Raw genomic sequence first — 19,053 nt, 5'->3', positions numbered from 1 at the left:
ACAGGCTACCACAGAAGACTGCTGCCAAGCTTGTTCCATGGTGGGGAGGGGGAACACACCAAGTTCTGGCATGGCAGGTCCAGCTCCAGGACAGGGATGATTCCTCTATTCCTTATAACCAAGGTGGTACCTTTCCCTGCCACATCTTCACCAGCTTCTCTCCAACTCTCCCTACACAGGCAAAGCATAGCACCAGTTCCCAAGTGTGTTCACATGTGTTCATTATCATCTCATTTATGTATGCAAGTGTGAGGTACAGCTGTTACCACCACATCATGCCCTAGGAAAGGCGAGCTCAGGAGGCAAGATGACGGCTCAGGGGTACCAGGGGAAGCCTACCTGGCTGTGGGTATAGCAGCACTGAGAGGTTGCTGGCCCCAGCCTTTCAGAGCCCCCACCCTACACTATTCTAGGATTTCCACTGGGGCCTATGTCTTCAGTGCCTGGGAAGTGACCATGGCACATGCAGGACAAAGCTAAGAGTAAGCCTTGGTTGGCAGCAAGGCCTTGATTCAGCTTGTTTGGGACAGAAGGCACCTGGCTGAAGCAGACCTGCTTGTGCTCTCAAAAGTCACTCCCTTTCTCCATGACAACACACCCTCTTGAGGAGCTGCCAAGGGACAGGCTGAGCAGGAATGATAACATCACCTTTCACCCAGTGAGCAAGCTCAGCACTACTAAACATGTCTTTTCAGACACAGGCATGCTATCTGGCCACAAAGTTGGACAGCTGACCTGGGCTGAGACAAACCCCCCTTGCCAGTAGCTGACCCAGGCCACTGGAGGGCTGGTAGTCACCAGCCTCCCAACAGGAGATGAGGGCTGCAACACTGAGGAGGAGAAGCTTAGGACAGAGGCTGCCTGCTCCACGCCAGACCTCATGGCCTCCTAGCATCCGCAGCTTGCAAATCATGGGAATACCCACATCTGCACAGGCACAACCATGGCTTGGCCATGGCCAGGATATACCTAGGACTGAAGAGAGGAATGAAGTCTGCTCTAGGCAAGGGCTGCACCTTCTGTCAGGCCCAACTCAGTGAGGAATTTGAGGAACACTCACTGCTGCTATCTATAGACATGTGCAGCTGATCAGAGTTCCCGAGGTAGTAACAAAAAAACAGGACAAGTGAACTCATAAAAAATTCCTTTGTAGAAGCTAACATTTGATATAGTGGTTATGCTATCAGTTAAAATGCCTGCATCTCATATAGGAGTGCCTGGTTAGAGTCGCAGCTCTGCTCCCAATTCCAACTTCTTGCTAATGTGCACCCTGGGAGACAGCAGTGATAGTAGCTGAGTCCCTGCCACCTGGCTGAGTTCTGAGATCCTGGCTTTGGCCTGGCCAAGTCCCTGCTGACGCAGGCATTTGGAGAGTGAAGCAGCATATGGGAAAGTTTTCACTCCCTCACCTCCACACCACCCCCAAATCCTCCTGTCTAAAAAAAAAAAAAAAAAAAAAAAAAAAAAAAAAAAAAAAAAAAGCCCTTGCAGGGAAATGAATGCCCCTGGCTCTTATCATCAAGTTCCCAGTGAGAAGAAAGTGCTTTAGAAAACATTATTCCCTAAGGAGAGGATTAAAATTGGGCAATTTTCTAAGTCACAGGCTAAAGCATTCTAAGAATTAGCAATGGTTAGAAGTGACTTTGATGAGTTCAATCAGGTGAGAAGTCTCTGTGGACACGTTGTTGTTGTCCCCAACAGCTATAATGGCTCCTCCTGGTTCTGGCTGCTCCTATGCCAATCGATAGATACGTGCCTTCGGTGGCACAGAACCCATTGTCTACGTGCACGCATGTGTGGACGGTATACAGTATGAGAGAGAAGAAAGCTATCAAGCGTCTGGAGTCCCAACAGCATCCTGAATCCTGAAGGTCCTTGCTATGACCTCCACACCTCTGGAAGCTTTAGGAGGAGGCTATGTGGGAGCACAACTCCAGCACCCTCTCTTCACACCGCACGTGGGAAGACCTCAGGCTATACAACAACAGCTAAAAAGAAAAAGAGAAGAACAATAGGGACTGCTAGCAGCCAGAGGATCACACAAAGTACTCTCTGCAGGCACAAGGCAGATGTGAGGAATGTTGTCTTGGAAAAGCGCAGAGACGTACATATCTGATGTACTTCTGCATGACCTCCTCCAGAGGCCGGAGACCCTCCTTGAGGAAGATAGATGGGTTCCACATGGCCGCTCGGGCCACCATCACTGAAGAGGCTGCTGTGGCTTGTCGGAAGTCCTCTATGTCCAAATGCTGTTGGATATGGTCATGAGATCCTCCGCTGCAAAACAACAGCAGGGTTAGAGGTATCCCCATTATGGAACATAAAAGCAATGTCAGAAAAAGGCAACACCCAGATCTGCCACTCATTAACAACATAGCTTTGGCCAAGTCCCTCCCACTATCAGAGCTTCAGTAAAGCATAGAATGCAATACATACCCCATTATGAAGCTAGGAGCACTAAATGAAATAATATAGCAGGGGCCAGTGCTGTGGCATAGCAGGTAAAGCCACTGCCTGCAGTGCCAGTATCCCATACGGACATTGGTTCAAATCCCAGCTGCTCCACTTCCAATCCAGCTCTCTGCTATGGCCTGGGAAAGCAGTAGAAGATGGCCCAAGTCCTTGGGCCCCTACACCCGCATGGGAGACCCAGAAGAAGCTCCTGGCTCCTGGCTTCGGATTGGCGCAGCTCTGGCAGTTGCGGCCAACTGGGGAGTGAACCAGCGGACGACAGAAGACCTCTCTCTCTGTCTCTCCCTCCCTCTCTGTGTAACTGACTTTCAAATAAATAAATAAATCTTAAAAAAAAAAAAACTAATGAACACTAATATTAAAAAAAAATCCAAGCCGGTGCCGCGGCTCACTAGGCTAATCCTCCGCCTGCGGCACTGGCACCCTGGGTTCTAGTCCCGGTTGGGGCAGCGGATTCTGTCCCAGTTGCGGCACCGGATTCTGTCCCAGTTGCTCCTCTTCCAGGCCAGCTCTCTGCTGTGGCCCGGGAGTGCAGTGGAGGATGGCCCAAGTGCTTGGGCCTTGCACCCACGTGGGAGACCAGGAGGAAGCACCTGGCTCCTGGCTTCGGATCGGCGTAGTGCGCCGGCCATAGCGGCCATTTGTGGGGTGAACCAATGGAAGGAAGACCTCTCTCACTGTCTAACTCTGCCTGTCAAAGAAATAAATAAAATAAAATAAATCCAAAAAGAAAAATAAAAAACCTCTCTGCCCTGGGGAAGTTGGGGTCTGGCCCCTCCCTTAGCTCCTCCCTCCCACCATTCAGGCAAGCCTTCTGTTGGGCCTTCTCTGTCCCCAGCTTCCCAGATACCCTCCCTCAGACTCTGTGCCATGCTAAGGTGTAGGCTGAGCTGGACTCCCAGCTGGCCCACCCAGTCCTGCTTCCCATAGCAACTGGGGACTATCTTATCATTAAGTCTCTGGGCTGGTCACTGTGCCTCACATATGCCAGTGTAGGTTCCTCATCCTACAGCTGCCCAGAATGCTTGCCTAGGCTTCTATCACCTACCTTACGCTCCCTGAACCACAGCACCACGAGCTCTGGCTTGAGGCTCCTTACAAAGGTCCCCACACCCCAGGCACCTACCTCTGGGTATGACATCATCTTCCCCTGGGCCTGCTTCAGCAGCTGCCTCCTTATTCCCCCTGTTCCTGAACATGCCCAGCCGCAGCCTGTCCAATGGGAGTGCCTTGGCTGTGCCCCTGCACACTGTGTCAACCTCTTGCCAGGTTGACCCACACGATAGGCACTTTGCAACCTCATTCCCAACTCCTGACTTTTGTCTCATTCTTTTTTCCTTTTCTCTCATGATTATTTTGTAATGCTATCTTGTTCCACATTTCACATGCCAGCTCAAGTCCTTTCTGAATAAGGTAGGGTATAACAAATAATAAATGAGGAAGGAAGGGGGCTTACTTGGCTATGACAGGAATGGAGAGGGTTTCAGCGATGGCTTTGATGACTTCACAGCTGACAGGGTGCTGAGGCCGCTCCTCCCGCTTCCTTGGAAATGAAGAAGAGATGGGGCTGAGGGCTGAGTGCCAAAGGCCGTGTCATCACTCACACAGGGCTACTCCAGTTGGGTCCTCCTGTCCTCCCCACTGAGCCTCAGGAAGGTCAGGCAGCCAACCGGCCACCAAGGGTAGTTGCAGGAGATGGTGCGCCCTGACCCCTGGGGAGGAGCAGCACAGGCGCACGCTGAGGAAACAAGCCCAGTTCTCAGAGGCCTCAGGTGAGGCAGGGCTGCCAGGGGCCGGTATGGATGGCCTGGCTCCCAAGGTCACACTCCTTTCCCCTGGCTTCCCTCCTGCCTCTGTCAGAGATGAGGGATAGTGTCATAAGAATATTGCCCCTACTGTCCCAGTCCTGCCCTCCCCAAGGGACAGGGAACAGCTGCCACTGCTCAGACTAGCCACTCCCACACAGCTGCCTGTGCCGAGGCCAAGTTGCGCAGCTGATCCTAGAGAGAGGCACCTGACACGGGGCAGGCCTCGCGCCCAGGGCAACAGGGCAGGCCAATGACCATGGCTGTCACAACAAGCCAAAGGGGAGGCGAGACACAACCTGCAGCTCCTCTTCCAAGGTCAATTGCAAAAAGTTCTTGTGCATGAAAGAGAGCAAACACTAGGGACACTGAGGTGAGGCTTGACCTGAGCTACACATAGAGACAAGCAAGATAGATAATCTATCAGATAGCCCTTGCCCAGGTCTTTTCCAAGGGTGGCCCCTCTGCTACACTCCTTAACAACGGGATCAAGGGCCACAGGGTCTCAGAAGACCTGCTCAGCCCAGCCTCCACTTCTTTATCACTACATCTCCAAGAGATAGTTTTAAACCATCCTCAAGAGCACTGATAGATAGAAATCCCTTCCTTAAACTCATCAAAATCTGCCTTCCTAGTATTTTCAACTGCTGGCAAAAGTAATTCGCGTCCTCTTTTAAAAGAATACTATCAGGGCCGGAGTTGTGGTGTAGCAAGTAAGGCCATTGCTTGTTGTGCCCGCATCCCATAGGGGCACCAGTTCGAATCCCGGCTGCTCCATGTATGGTCCAGCTCTCTACTAATGGCCTGGGAAAGCAGCAGAGGATGGCCCAAATATGTAGGACCCTGCCACTCATGTGGGAGATGCGGATGAAACTCTTGGCTCCTGGTTTTGGCCTGGCCCAGCCCCGGCAATTGTGGTCATCTAGGAAGTGAATCAGTAGATAGAAGATCTCTCTCACTCTCTTTCTCACTCTCTAACTCTGGACTTGAAAAAAAAAAATTTTTTTTTTTAAAGATACAATCTGCCAGGCACTGCACCAAGGTTTTATTCACAGTTTCATAAAAGGAAACTGAGGGAGCCAGCGTCGCGGATCACTAGGCTAATCCTCTGCCTTGCGGCGCCGGGGCACCGGGTTCTAGTTCCAGTCGGGGCGCTGGATTCTGTCCCGGTTGCCCCTCTTCCAGGCCAGCTCTCTGCTGTGGCCAGGGAGTGCAATGGAGGATGGCCCAGGTACTTGGGCCCTGCACCCCACGGGAGACCAGGGTAAGTACCTGGCTCCTGCCATCGGATCAGCATGGTGCGCCGGCTGCAGCGCGCCAGCCGCGGCGGCCATTAGAGGGTGAACCAACGGCAAAAGACCTTTCTCTCTGTCTCTCTCTCACTGTCCACTCTGCCTGTCAAAAAAAAAAAAAGGAAACTGAGGGAACCTTCAGAAACACATCAGCTCCCAGCAGACAGGACATTAGCTATAGACATTAGGACTGGTTAAAGCAGTCTTTGGGATAGCTGGTAATGCCACAGGACAGATCAAACAGGCAGTACCTTTAAAAAAAAATCTCCCTGGCTCCCTGCTGTCATTCAAAGGGGAAGCAGGTACACAATATAGTGGGAAGAAATTGAGATTCAGAGTAAGAGTTCTAATCCCACCACTTCCTGGCTGCATGATGTGATTCTGAACAATCATTCAAGCTCTATCGTTCACACATCCTGAGGGTAAAGGCATTTCTCCCTCCTCTTGGTCTCTGTGCCTCTCTAAAGCCCAGTGCAGTGTCTACCACCAGTAGGTGCTCAGTGGATGAACAAAGCAAAAACACAACCCTCTCAGGGTGTGACCACCCTCCACAGACAGGATGTCAAAGAGCTCACCGGAAGTAGGCTAAACGCTTACAGGAGAAATTGGTTGTCACCTGAGGTTGGTGGAGGATGGTCAAGACAGCTGAGAACCAGCTGCCAGTCACTTCCTAGGAAGGCAACCACTCACCTCCCGTGAACTGCGATGGCGGCAATGCCAGTCTTTTCTATTCTCTTCACAAGGCTCAGGGTATCTTCTAGCTGAGAAAGAGGATCACACAGGGTGGGCACTGAGGAACTGGAAGGGGCAGCTGCTGGTTCCCAAAATGGGCTCAGCTCCAACCCCTCCTCCAAACCTAATTCAGCCCCTCAGCAACCATTCATGTCCCCAGATTCAACATTACCAAAGAGAAACGGGCCTTCAAATGTGGCACAGCACCCTTACCGAAGGCAGGATGCGAATCTTGCAGGTAACAGGTCTGCGTGTTCCTTTAACGAGAGTGCTGAGGATCTGTGGGGAGGAGAAAACAGAGCCACACTGCTTGTACTCACTAACCCTGCCACAGACTTGTGCAGCCCAGTGGCACGGACAGCTGGGTGATATGCAAGGGTACATATGTGTCTGGTGTGCATATATAACACATAAGCTCCATGACACAAGGAGTCTGCCTTTGTTCTACACTAAGCTGCACCACCAGCAGTCTCACCAACACCATGTGCTTGGCACATGGCAGTGCATAGGTGTTTGTTAAATACACTGAATGAATGAGGGAGGGAGGGACTGAACAGACCTGCACACATGCCTGTGTGGAACACAGTGATCCTTAGCCAAGACAAACATCAGAATCAACCTGGAAAGCTTCGAAAATACAAACTTGAATTCCACCTCATTATTTCCTGAATATTCCTCATTATTCCCTACAGGCAGGGCTTAGGAATCTTCAAAAGGCTTTGCCCAACACACTCTGACTTCAGTAGGATTTCAAGCCATGCCCTTGTTTAGGACACATGGCTGACAGCTTCCTTCCTGGATGAAGAAGACATTCCCTGACTGCCATCCCAGGACCTGCAGTGAGGGAGCAGGAAGACTTTACAAGACTGGGCCTGTGCTCACACACCCTTCTCTATAGGAGTGGAACTGGCCAAGGAAAACACAACATATTCAACAAATTAAGAAGTACCTCATCACAGTAATTGAAAACGATTTCAAAGAAAGATGATGCCTCACAGCAAAGTGTCGAGGAGATAGCAGGACCAGACCACACAGGAACCAGAAACCAAGAGAGGTGTGGATGACACTGCATGTCTGTGGCAATGGTATTGCCTTCGCTCATCAAAACTCTCAGGCCAGGCAAGCTGAAGGGAAGGTGATCCCAAGAGCTCTCTTCCAAGAGCTGGATCTCTGTCCAGCAGAGCAGTGGGGGATACACGGACAGCTGCCGCCAGTCTTCACTCTACATAGACAGGCGGGGGCAGCAGAGAGCCAGGCGGCCAGAGCCAGTAGGAGAGGCTTTTTAGCAACAAAAGCCCAAGTGGGCCACTCCAGAGGACATCCAACCACAGGCTGTGCAGACAGCTGGGACAGTTCATGAACAAGACTAGGCCCACTGGCCCAGGTACAGCCGCCAGAGACTGGCAGCTAGGAACAGTCCCTAGGAGCTGCCCTAGTAGGCACACTGGGCATAAGATCCTGGGGTCATCCTAGTAGGCTTTAAAAGGGCACAATGTCACTTAGGACACACAACAAAAATGCTTCAGTCCTATCCCTCAGGCTCACAGCAACATCTCTGGAAGGTTCTTCTGCAAGTCCTCACTGGGAATCCTATGATATGTGGAGATTTAAGCAAAGCCAGCTGGTCTGACCCAATTCTCTGTCTTGTAGAAATTCCTTCAGTATATTTTATCCAAGGAGCTATAAGTACTTTCTTCAGTATCTCTGCTCATTTCATGGGCATGTTAGGCACCAGGAAGTAAATTAGGGAACCAAAAGCCCTAGGCGCTGGCCAAGGGCACCCAGAATCTCAGTTTTAGATTCAGTTATATTCTCTCTCTTGCCCTTACCTCAGATTCCCCATGCACACCCTGGCTGCCCGGGGCATCCCATTTTACATGCTGCACTTCTTCCATGACTAATAATTGACAGGGCCAGGATCTGAACTCAGGTCTCACTATTTCCGAGGCCCATCCTATCCCATCCTCCCACCTGTCCCCAGCCGCCAGGGAAGCCAAGGATTCTGCTTTTCCAAGGGTTCAGCTAGTGGTCTGTGGGACAATCCTGCCTCCACAGATGTCCTTTACTCTGCTCAGATATGGGCTTGTCTGGTCCTTTCCCCTCAAGACCTCCACACCACAGAGACGAGTGGTACAACTGGGGTCTGCAGAATTGCATGTCCAGGAGAATGGCATGCTACAGCCTGGCCATAAATAAAAGAAAACATTATTTTTTTTCTTTATTTTAAGATTTATTTATTTATTTGAGAGGTAGAGTTACAGAGAGAGGGAGAGACAGAGAGAGGTCTTCTATCTATTGGTTCACTCCCCAAATGGCTGCAACAGCTGGAGCTGAATCAGAAGCCAGAAGCAAGGAGCTTCTTCCAGTCTCCTGCACAGGTACAGGGGCCCAAGAACTTGGGCCTCTTCTACTGCTTTCCCAGGCCATAGCAGAGAGCTGGATTGGAAGTGGAACAGCCGGGATTTGATCTAGTGCCGGCACTGCAGGTGTTGGCTTTACCCGCTCCGCCACAGAGCCGGCCCCAAAACTGAGATTCTTAATCCAGGAAGGATACACCACAGTAAACTGGTAGAAGCTTTTTGAAGACTGATAACCTCTTCTCCTGTTTCATCTACCACCACAAAGGTATACAGAATTCTCAATAGATGGCATCCTGGTGTTTTGTTTGTTTGTTTTAATAATTAGGATAAAATGTATAGAGCAAAGTTTGCCATCTTAGCCATTTTCATGGAGCCAGCTTTGTAGCATAGTAGGCTAAGCTTCTGCCTGCAGTGCTGGCACCCCATCTGCGTGCCAGATGGTATCCCAGCTGCTCCTCTTCTGATCCAGCTCTCTGCTTATAGCCTGGGAAACCAGTGGAAAATAGCCCAAGTGCTTGAACCCCTGCACCTGTGTGGGAGACATGGAAGAAGCTCCTGGCTCCTGGCTTTGGATTGGCCCAGCTCTGGCAGTTGAGGCCATTTGGGGAGTGAACCAGGGATGAGAACACTTTTCTCTCTCTCTCTCCCTCTCTCTCTAGCTCTACCTCTCAGATAAATAAATAAATAAATATCTTAAAAACTTTTTTTAATAATTCAGTGGCACTAACTGCAGTCACAAAATTGTGTAGCCATTATCACTATATATTTCCAAAGTTGTTCGTGACCCCATACAGCTATCTTTGAGAAAATTTCTGCAGGTGGTCTTGAGATACTCTCATACATGAGACCAAGCTTAAAACATCAAACCAGGAAGGACCCGCAAAGTTTTCATCCAGGTTACCCAGCTTGCCAGCACAGCCAGGGCCTGAAATCAAATCCTGAGACCAGTATTTGTCACAGCAGGTCAAGCCACAGCTTCTCATACTGGAGTGCTGGTTTGAGCCCCAGTTGCTCCGCTTCTGATCCAGTTCCCCATTAATGAGCCTAAGAAAGCAGTAGATGATGGCTCGAATGCTCGGGCCCCTGCTACCCACAAAGGAGATCGAGATAGAGTTCTGGGCTCCTAGCTTCTGTCTGGCCTAACCCTGGCTTTTGTCAGCATTTGGGGAGTAAACCAGGAAACAGATACCTCTCTCTCTCCCTCTCATTGCCTTTTTAATTTTTTCCCCCCCACAGGCAGAGTGGACAGTGAGAGAGAGAGAGACAGAGAGAAAGGTCTTCCTGTGCTGTTGGTTCACCCTCCAATGGCCGCCGTGGCCAGCCGGCACGCTGCGGCCGGTGCACTGCGCTGATCCAAAGGCAGGAGCCAGGTGCTTCTCCTGGTATCCCATGGGATGCAGGGCCCAAGCACTTGGGCCATCCTCCACTGCCTTCCCGGGGCCACAGCAGAGAGCTGGCCTGGAAGAGGAGCAACCAGGACAGAATCCGGCACCCCGACCAGGACTAGAACCCTGTGTGCGGTTCCGCAGGTGGAGGATTAGCCTATTGAGCTGTGGCACCGGCCGCCTTTTTAATTTTTTTAACATTTATTTTATTTATTTGAGAGGGAGGGAGTGGGAAAGAGAGAGAGAGAGAGGTGAGAGAGAAAGAGAAAGAGAAAGAAAAAGGTCTTCCATCCACTGATCCACTCCCCAGAATGGCTGCAACAGGTGGAGCTGCACCGATCCAAAGCCAGTAGCCAGGAGCTTCTTCCGGGTCTCCCACACAGAGGGCAGGGGCCCAAGGACTTGGGCCATCTTCCACTGCCTTCCCAGGCCATAGCAGAGAGCTGGATTGGAAGTGGAGCAGCCAGGACTCAAACTGGCGCCCATGTGGGATGCCAGCACTGCTGGCGGCAGCTTTACCCACTACACCACAGCGCCAGCCCCTCACTGCCTTTCAAATCAATCTTTTTTTTTTTTTAATTCCAGCAGCATCCCATGCCTAAGTTATATCTGACTTCTTTGCTGTAGAAGCCTACAACCTCTCTTCCATGAGGCAACCCCCCTCTCCTCCTTTGACCCTGCCCACCTGACTACCCCACCAGAGATAGAGCGAATGAACTAAGCTTCCAAGGTGGAAAGTATATCCCTTCTGCCTCCTGGATAAAATCTGCCTCACTCAGAACAGGGCAATGGGGACAATGGAGCCAACAGCATGGGTCTCAGAAGTTGGGGGGCGGAGTGAGGGGGTTAACAAAATCCTTTTGTGTACATGTTGTGAAGCAAGTGTCTACTGTACTGCAGCTAAACACTTAAAAACTACACCCAGGCAACTTAAATCAGATGCCACTGAGAAAGGACAATGATGCCCAACGAGGATTTGTAAAACTATGGCTCTAAGGCTGGCTCTGCCTCCTATTTATTTGCTACATGATCTGGAGCAAATTGTTTTTAACTCTCAGTGTTTTTATATCCTTTTTAAAAAATGTATATTTATTTATTTACTTGAAAGTCAGAGTTACAGAGTGCGAAGGAGAGAAAAAGAAAGATGTCTTCCATCTACTGGGTCTCTCACCAAAAGGCCAAAGCCAGGAGTCAGGAGCTTCACCCAGGTCTCCCACATGGATAGCAGCAGCCCAAGCGCTAGGGCCGTCCTCTGCTGCTTTTCCCAGGCCATTATGGATGGGAAGTGAAGCAGCCAGGACACAAACTGGCACCCACACGGGATGCCAATATCACAAGCGGTGGACTTACCTGCTACACCACACAACACTGGCCCCGTCAGTGCTTTTATTTCTTATTCATACTAGAATATACTTTGAAAAGGAAACTACTTTAAAATGATCAAGATCTAAGCACTATATACACACACACACACACACAATCTGTAGCTGCACATGAGAAAAAATGAGAAGGCACCAGCCAACAAACATGGCGGTCTTCCTATATCCCACAAACAGCAGGACTGGAGGAGTATTCAGGGTTGAACTATTGAGGCAGCAGCCAGCACCAACAAGAGCAGCTCTTGCATGAGTCCCAAGTCAGTCTATTTAAGCACAAGGCTTAAAGTCCAGGCAGGGAAGTGGGGATAGAAAATGAAAAGGCAAACACAGGCACTAATAGAAGCAACAAGGGGACAGCTGTGGACTGGGAGACAAAAGCAAAAGGTGGGGCTGGCCTTGTGGCGTAGAGGGTTAAGCCACCACCTTCAATGCAGGCATCCCATTTGAGCACCAGTTCGAGTTTCAGCTCCATCACCTCCAATCTCTACCTGCTGATGAGCTTTGGGAAAGCAGCTGAGGATGGCTCAAGGGCTTGGGCCCCTGCACCCACACTGGAGACCCAGATGGGGCCCCTAGCTTCTGGATTCAACCTGGCCCAGCCCTGACACTTGTGGCCACCCACAGAGTAAACCAGCAGATGGAAGATCTTTCTTTTATTTTTATTGTATTTTATTATTATTATTTTTTTGACAGGCAGAGTGGACAGTGAGAGAGACAGAGAGAAAGGTCTTCCTTTTGCCGTTGGCTCACCCTCCAATGGCTGCCGCGGCCGGCGTGCTGCGGCCGGTGCACTGCGCTGATCCGAAGGCAGGAGCCAGGTGCTTATCCTGGTCTCCCATGGGGTGCAGGGCCCAAGCACTTGGGCCATCCTCCACTGTACTCCCAGGCCACAGCAGAGAGCTGGCCTGGAAGAGGAGCAACCGGGACAGAATCCGGCGCCCCGACTGGGACTAGAACCTGGTGTGCTGGCGCCACAGGCGGAGGATTAGCCTATTGAGCCGCGGCGCCGGTCTAGATCTTTCTCCCTATATCACTCCCTCTCTCTTTTTGTAACTCTGCTTTTCAAATAAATAAACCTTAAAAAAAGACAATGAAACAAAAGCAGAAGGTACATACGAAGAAGCAGAAAATGCCCTGGTGTGCCTTGGAAGCAAATGCCAGCCCCTCTAAAGGCCTCATTAAGGCAACATGTGGAATCACCGAGAGGAAGAGGGACAGAGGGAGACTAACTTCAGCTTGCCCTACATGACCCTGGCCTGGCTGCTCTCAGAGCTAGTGGCAGACCCTCTCAGTCTGCAGGTGGCCCACTGATGCTCTCAAGCCCCCTAAGAGAGGCCCACACCACACATATAGCCATCTGAGCCTGTCCTCACCAGAGGTAGCCTGGCCTCTGCTCTCCTGATAAATCTCAGAACAGAGCGGGAGGGGGCAGGGACTCTCTCTGACTCCTCAGGACCCTGGTTTGCAGTTAACACATCCAAAACTCTGGGCTTTTAAGGAACTCCAAGGCTGCTGTAGGCTGTCTCAGGGGTTCCCAGGCCTGACTGCATGTCACCATCACTAAGAAGCTTGTGAAAAATTTCCAGTCCCAAAATGTAGTGCCTGGGTGGGCAGACTTCAGGAATTCTGGAGTAGGGGGAGGGAGACATTTCAGGCTACTCTAGTTTAGGAGCCAACACTGCGGTGCAGTAGGTTAAGCCTCTGCCTGTGATGCCGGCATTCAACATGGGCGCCGGTCCATATCCCTGCTGCTCCTCTTCCAATCCAGCTCTCTGCTATGATCTGGGAAAGCAGTGGAGATGGCCCAAGTGCACAACCCACACAGGACTTACCTTCTCAATCTTGTCAGGGTCTGACAGCAGTGCAGCTCCCATTCCTCCCTAAGGAGAAGCAGACACACAGTCTTCTTACAGCCGGAGGAAAAGGGCACCTTCCCACAACACGGCAATGTGAGAGACCTTGGCCTGGCAACTAAGGTCCACTGGCAATCAGCATTCCTCCTGACCAGGTAGGATGCTGGCAACATCTGTGGCCTCAGAATCAAGGATCAGAATTTCAGAAAGTTCAGAGTGGACATTTGGCACAGCAATTAAGTTAGGATGCCTGTATCCTATAACAGAGCGCCTGGGTCCAAGAACTGGCTCTGTTCCTGATTCCAGTTTCCCGCTAATGCACACAGAGGGAGGCAGCAGGTGATGGCTCAAGTATTTGGACCTCTGCCAGTCACATGGGAAACCCAAACTGAGTTCCATGCTTCAGCCTGGTCCAGCCTCAGCTAGTGTGGGCAGCTGGGGACTGAATCAGTACAAGGAAGATCTCTCTCTGTATCTCTCCTTCTCCCTCTCTGTGTAGCTCTACCTTTCAAATGAATAAAATAAATCTTCAGAAAAAAAAGAATTTGAAGAATTCTAAAAAGTTATTAGCATCATCTCTTTGGTAAAACTCATGGGTCTATCAGGAAGCAGGGACTACAAAATTCATTTTTCAGAATTCATCACTGCCTACCCAGTCCTCAGTATCTTTATAAACTAAACTCCACCATCTCCCAAGCCCTTAAAAAACAATGAAACATTTTTCCTTTGAAATAAGACAAAATGCACCTTCTTCCTATCATACCCAACACTTGATGTATACCACTGCCACCAGCAAAACCACTCACAGGCACTCCAGCTGCACACCTCGACCAGTCCTTTCCCCTCTGCCAGCAACAACAACCCAGTCCTGAGGACCCAGACTCCACCAAACTGGAACAAAAGCCCCAGCAAATGAAAACTACCAGTCCATGGAACCATGTAAATCACAATTTTTTTTTTTTTTTTTTTTTTGGACAGGCAGAGTTAGACAGAGAGAGAGAGAGACAGACAGAAAGGTCTTCCTTTTCCGTTGGTTCACCCCACAATGGCTGCTACGGCCGGCGCACCACGCTGATCCAAAGCCAGAAGCCAGGTGCTTCTCCTGGTCTCCCATGTGGGTGCAGGGCCCAAGCACTTGGGCCATCCTCCACTGCACTCCCGGGTCTCAGCAGAGAGCTGGACTGGAAGAGGAGCAACCGGGACAGAATCTGGCACCCTGACTGGGACTAGAACCCGAGGTGCCGGCACCGCAGGCAGAGGATTAGCCTATTGAGCCATGGTGCCGGCCGTAAATCACGATATTAAAAACACTCATTTTGGTTTTTGGTTTTTTTTTTTTTTTAAGATTTTCATTTGGGGGCCAGCACTGTGGCACAGTGGGTTAAAGCCCAGCCTGCAGTGCCAGCTTATGTGCGCTGGTTTAAGTCCCAGCTGCTCCACTTCTGATGCAGCTCCCTGTTGATGTTCCTGGGAAAGCAGCAGAAGATGGCCAGAGGAAGCTGTTGCTCCTGGTTTCAGATTGCCCAGCTCTGGCCATTGCGACAATTGGGGAGCTAACCAGTGGAAGGAAAATCTTTCTGATCTTATCTCTCTCTCTCTCTCTCTCTCTGGAAGTTTACTTTTCAAATAAATAAATAAATCTTTTAAAAAATAATCAAAGGGCTGCCTGGCACCGTGGCTCAATAGGCTAATCCTCCGCCTGCGGCACTGGCACCCCAGGTTCTAGTCCCGGTCGGGGCGCCGGATTCTGTCCCGGCTGCTCCTCTTCCAGGCCAGCTCTCTGCTGTGGCCCGGGAGTGCAGTGGAGGATGGCCCAGGTGCTTGGGCCCTGCACCTCATGGGAGACCAGGATAAGCACCTGGCTCCTGCCTTCGGATCAGCGCAGTGCACCAGCTTCAGTGCACAGGCCGCAGCGGCCATTGGACGGTGAACCAATGGCAAAGGAAGACCTTTCTCTCTGTCTCTCTCTCTCTCACTGTCCACTCTGCCTGTCAAATAATAAATAAATTAAAATTAAAATTAAAAAAATAATCAAAGGGGATGAGGAGGGATCTTTGAAAATCTGAATCCAGGGGGCCAATGTTATGGCTGCTCTAATTCTAGTCCAACTCCCTGCTAATGCATCTGAGAAAGCAGAGGAAGATGGTCCTAGGACTTGGGCCCCTGCACACACACTGCAGACCTGGATCGAGTTCCAGGCTCCTGCTTTTGGCCTGACCCAATCCCAGTCATTGCAGCCATTTGAGGAGTGAGCCAGTAGAAGGAAAATTTTTCTCTCAGGAGGTTGCAGCCATTGGGAAGTGAGCCACAGATGGAAGCTATCACTCCTTTCTTTCTCTCTCCCCACCTCTAAGAGTGAGGCAAATCCTCTAAGAGTGAGGTGAAGGCAAGAGAAATCTAATGAATATACGCACTCAGTATAAAGACTTGCTACTAAGGAATACTCACAGGACATGTTCATATGTTTAAATTCAGTTTTATAGCTTAATCTGTTCAAGGCTTAAGGTTTAATTTCACACTGAAACATGACAGATTAGAATCAAAGAGAACATCAAACCACCACAGACTTGGCTAGGCTGTGTGAATCACACAGGCTGGAGGAACCACTAGCCCCAGGCTATCTGTGCCACAGACATAAACTGTGGCAGCTGTAAACAAGTCTAGAACTCCCCAGCTCCTTACGTCCTGCACCTCACACACAATGCATCCCTTCCTTGCGGAACCACAGCACATAAAATTCAGTCTCACTGCCCCTTTCACAACAATGGTCTTCTCAACAATGGCATTTCCTTCCTTCCCTTCTACTTAACTTACTTGCTTGCTTAAGTAACACATTCAAAATTTAAGAGATTCAAAGGGGTTAAGAGGGGGCCAGCGCTGTGGCATAGTGGGTAAAGCCACTGCCTGCAGAGCCAGCATCCCATATAGGTGCCAGTTTGAGTCCCAGCTACTCTACTTCCAATCCAGCTCTCTGCTATGGCCTCGGAAAACAGTGGAAGATGGTCCAAGTCCTTGGTCCCCTGCATCTGCATGGGAAAACCGGAAGAAGCTCCTGCCTCCTGGTTTTGGATCAGCACAGCTCTGGCTGTGGCCATCTGGAGAGTGGTCCAGCAGACAGAAGACCTCTCTCTCTCTCTCTCTCTCGCTCTCGCTCTCGCTCTCACTCTCTCTGCCTCTGCCTCTCTGGAACTCCGCCTTTCAAATAAAATAAATAAATATTAAAAAAAAAAAAAAAAGAAAAAAAGAAAAAGAAGGTGCAGCTTCCTGGCCCACCACTGGGGATATCTTAGCCTTTAAAAAGAAAGGGTAGGGGGTGGAGTTAAGAGTAAATCATTCAGCTCCCTGAGGAAGGGGAGACTTTTCAGTCTACACTTTTTATCTGACTTTGAATTCTGAACCATGAGGACACAGAAGATATTTTCTAGTATGTACCAGCATGGCATGCAGACTGGCATCTGTCCCAACTGCCGGTACCGGTGCTTATCAGGTATTAATTATTTTGAGTAGCACCCCTGCAAGGGGAACTTAATACTCAGAAAGCAATGTTACTAGTAAGTCTAGCCTGACTTTCCAAATGTATCATATAAATAAAAAAGTAAATATATGTAGATACTCATTTCAAAGCCCCCTTCTTAAATAAACAGTAGCATACCATATACAACCCTGTGTCTTGCTTTTTTCACTCCAGTGTTTCAGGAATATCATTCCAGATCATTTTAACTCCATTCTTACAAACTCAAGAACACACAGAAGTATCAAAAGAGAGTAAAACAGCTCAAAGCTTGCAACACCTCATAGGCAATTTCAGGCCTTCATAATTCCTAGAAGCAGCTGTCTACAAGTCCTTTTTGGTTTGCAAGCATCCAAAGGGCCATTCCCTCGGGCAGGAAGGTAATCTGCAGCCTCCTGGCCTGAAACAAACGCCACCATTAGGTAACTCCTGGGAACAGAGTGGCTGACTCTGAATAGTGGGCCCGGGGTGCACTGCAGGCCCTGACCACTCCCCCTGCAACAAGAGTCCCAAGGGACAGTCATGCAAGCCAGGAGTCACTATGGTACCTCACACTTAGCCACCCCCCAAGTTGTCCTTGCCTGCTTCAAATAGCCTTTACCTCCGGCAGTCCCAATCACAACCCAAGACCAGCTTCCTCCTGGCTACCAGTCTCTCCACCCTCTAGCCACACCATATACCACACTACCCAACACCCAATCCAGCCATTTATCAACCAAGTCCTGAGAAATTCAGCCCCAGTTCGGCTTCTCCTCTCTCCATCCCTGGCCTCACTGTGGACCCAGGACTCATCCCCTAATCTGTTCTCTACTATTAGCCTCTTCCCATTCTAATCCATCAGACTCATCGCTTCCAGATTAGTAGCTCTTTCTTAAATAAAGTTCTTGCTTTTGTTTTTGTTTGAGAGTCAAAGTGACATTTAGATGGACAACTCCCATCTGCTGATTCACTCCATAAATACCCACAACAGCTGGGACTGGGCCAAGCCATAGAGGAGCTAAGCTGGGAACGGAGTCCAAGTCTCCTCCATGGTAGCAGGAATCTAACTACTTGATCTTTTTTTTTTTTTTTTTTTTTTTTGGACAGGCAGAGTGGACAGTGAGAGAGAGAGAGACAGAGAGAAAGGTCTTCCTTTTGCCGTTGGTTCACCCTCCAATGGCTGCCGCGGCCAGTGCGCTGCGGCCGGTGCACTGCGCTGATCCGAAGGCAGGAGCCAGGTGCTTATCCTGGTCTCCCATGGGGTGCAGGGCCCAAGTACTTGGGCCATCCTCCACTGCACTCCCGGGCCACAGCAGAGAGCTGGCCTGGAAGAGGGGCACCGGGACAGAATCCGGCGCCCCAACTGGGACTAGAACCTGGTGTGCCATCGCCGCAAGGCGGAGGATTAGCCTAGTGAGCCGCGGCGCCGGCCAGGAATCTAACTACTTGAGCCATCACCTGCTGATGTGACAGTGGGAACATGCATTGAATCCTCTATTTTTTTAATGTATATCTTAATTTTATTCTTGAAAAGACAAAGCCCGGGGTCAGCACTGTGCGGTAGTGAGTAAAGCCACCGCCCACAGTGTCGGCATCCCATCCCATATGGGTCCCAGTTCGAGATCCAGATGATCCACTTCTGAGCCAGCTCTCTGCTATGGCCCTGGAAAGCAGTAAAAGATGGCCCAAGTGCTTGGGCCCCTGAACACACATGGGAGGACCAGAAGAAACTCCTGGCTACTGGCTCCTGGCTCCTGCCTTCAGATCTGCCTAACTCCAGGCATTCAGCAACCATTCAGGGAGTGAATCAGTGAATGGAAGACCTCTCTTTCTCTGCCTCTGCCTCTCTGTAACTCTAGCTTTCAAATAAATAAATCTTAAAAAAAAAAAAAAAAAAGACACAGCCCTGTATACACTATTTTTCTTTGAACATTTGCATACTTTATTACTTAGGCAGAGAGAGAGAGAGAGAAAGGCAGAGAGACAGACAAACAAACCTTCCATCCTCTGGCTTACTCCCCAGATGCCTGCAATGGCTGGGGCTGGGTCAAACCTGGGAACCAGAAACTCAATCCAGGTCTCCCACACAGGTGACAGAATTCTATTAGTTGAGGGCCGGCGCCGCGGCTCACTAGGCTAATCCTCTGCCTTGCAGCGCCGGCACACCGGGTTCTAGTCCCGGTTGGGGCGCCGGATTCTGTCCCGGTTGCCCGTCTTCCAGGCCAGCTCTCTGCTGTGGCCAGGGAGTGCAGTGGAGGATGGCCCAAGTCCTTGGGCCCTGCACC

The 19,053-nt window shown here is 50.2% G+C and overlaps 1 protein-coding gene across 21 annotated transcripts in view; it reads right to left on the bottom strand.

Moving 5' to 3' along the window:
• DUS2 (dihydrouridine synthase 2) overlaps window positions 1-19,053 on the bottom strand; it is a 54,210-nt gene that overhangs the window by 4,970 nt on the left and 30,187 nt on the right. For 19 of the 21 annotated variants that reach the window (XM_051847216.2, XM_008257495.4, XM_017342312.3 and 16 more), the window contains 5 exons: window positions 13,258-13,305; window positions 6,515-6,580; window positions 6,260-6,330; window positions 3,929-4,015; window positions 2,109-2,277 (listed from right to left, as the gene is read on the bottom strand). In XM_051847216.2, coding sequence (XP_051703176.1) covers window positions 2,109-2,277; window positions 3,929-4,015; window positions 6,260-6,330; window positions 6,515-6,580; window positions 13,258-13,305 — 441 coding nt within the window. The remainder of the gene's footprint in view (window positions 1-2,108; window positions 2,278-3,928; window positions 4,016-6,259; window positions 6,331-6,514; window positions 6,581-13,257; window positions 13,306-19,053) is intronic. The other 2 variants (XM_008257496.4, XM_017342313.3) reach the window with 1 other exon arrangement.

The sequence above is a fragment of the Oryctolagus cuniculus genome, chromosome 18, assembly GCF_964237555.1.
Source record: "Oryctolagus cuniculus chromosome 18, mOryCun1.1, whole genome shotgun sequence".
Lineage (NCBI taxonomy): Eukaryota > Metazoa > Chordata > Mammalia > Lagomorpha > Leporidae > Oryctolagus > Oryctolagus cuniculus.
This window is presented reverse-complemented; position numbering and strand designations above follow the sequence as displayed.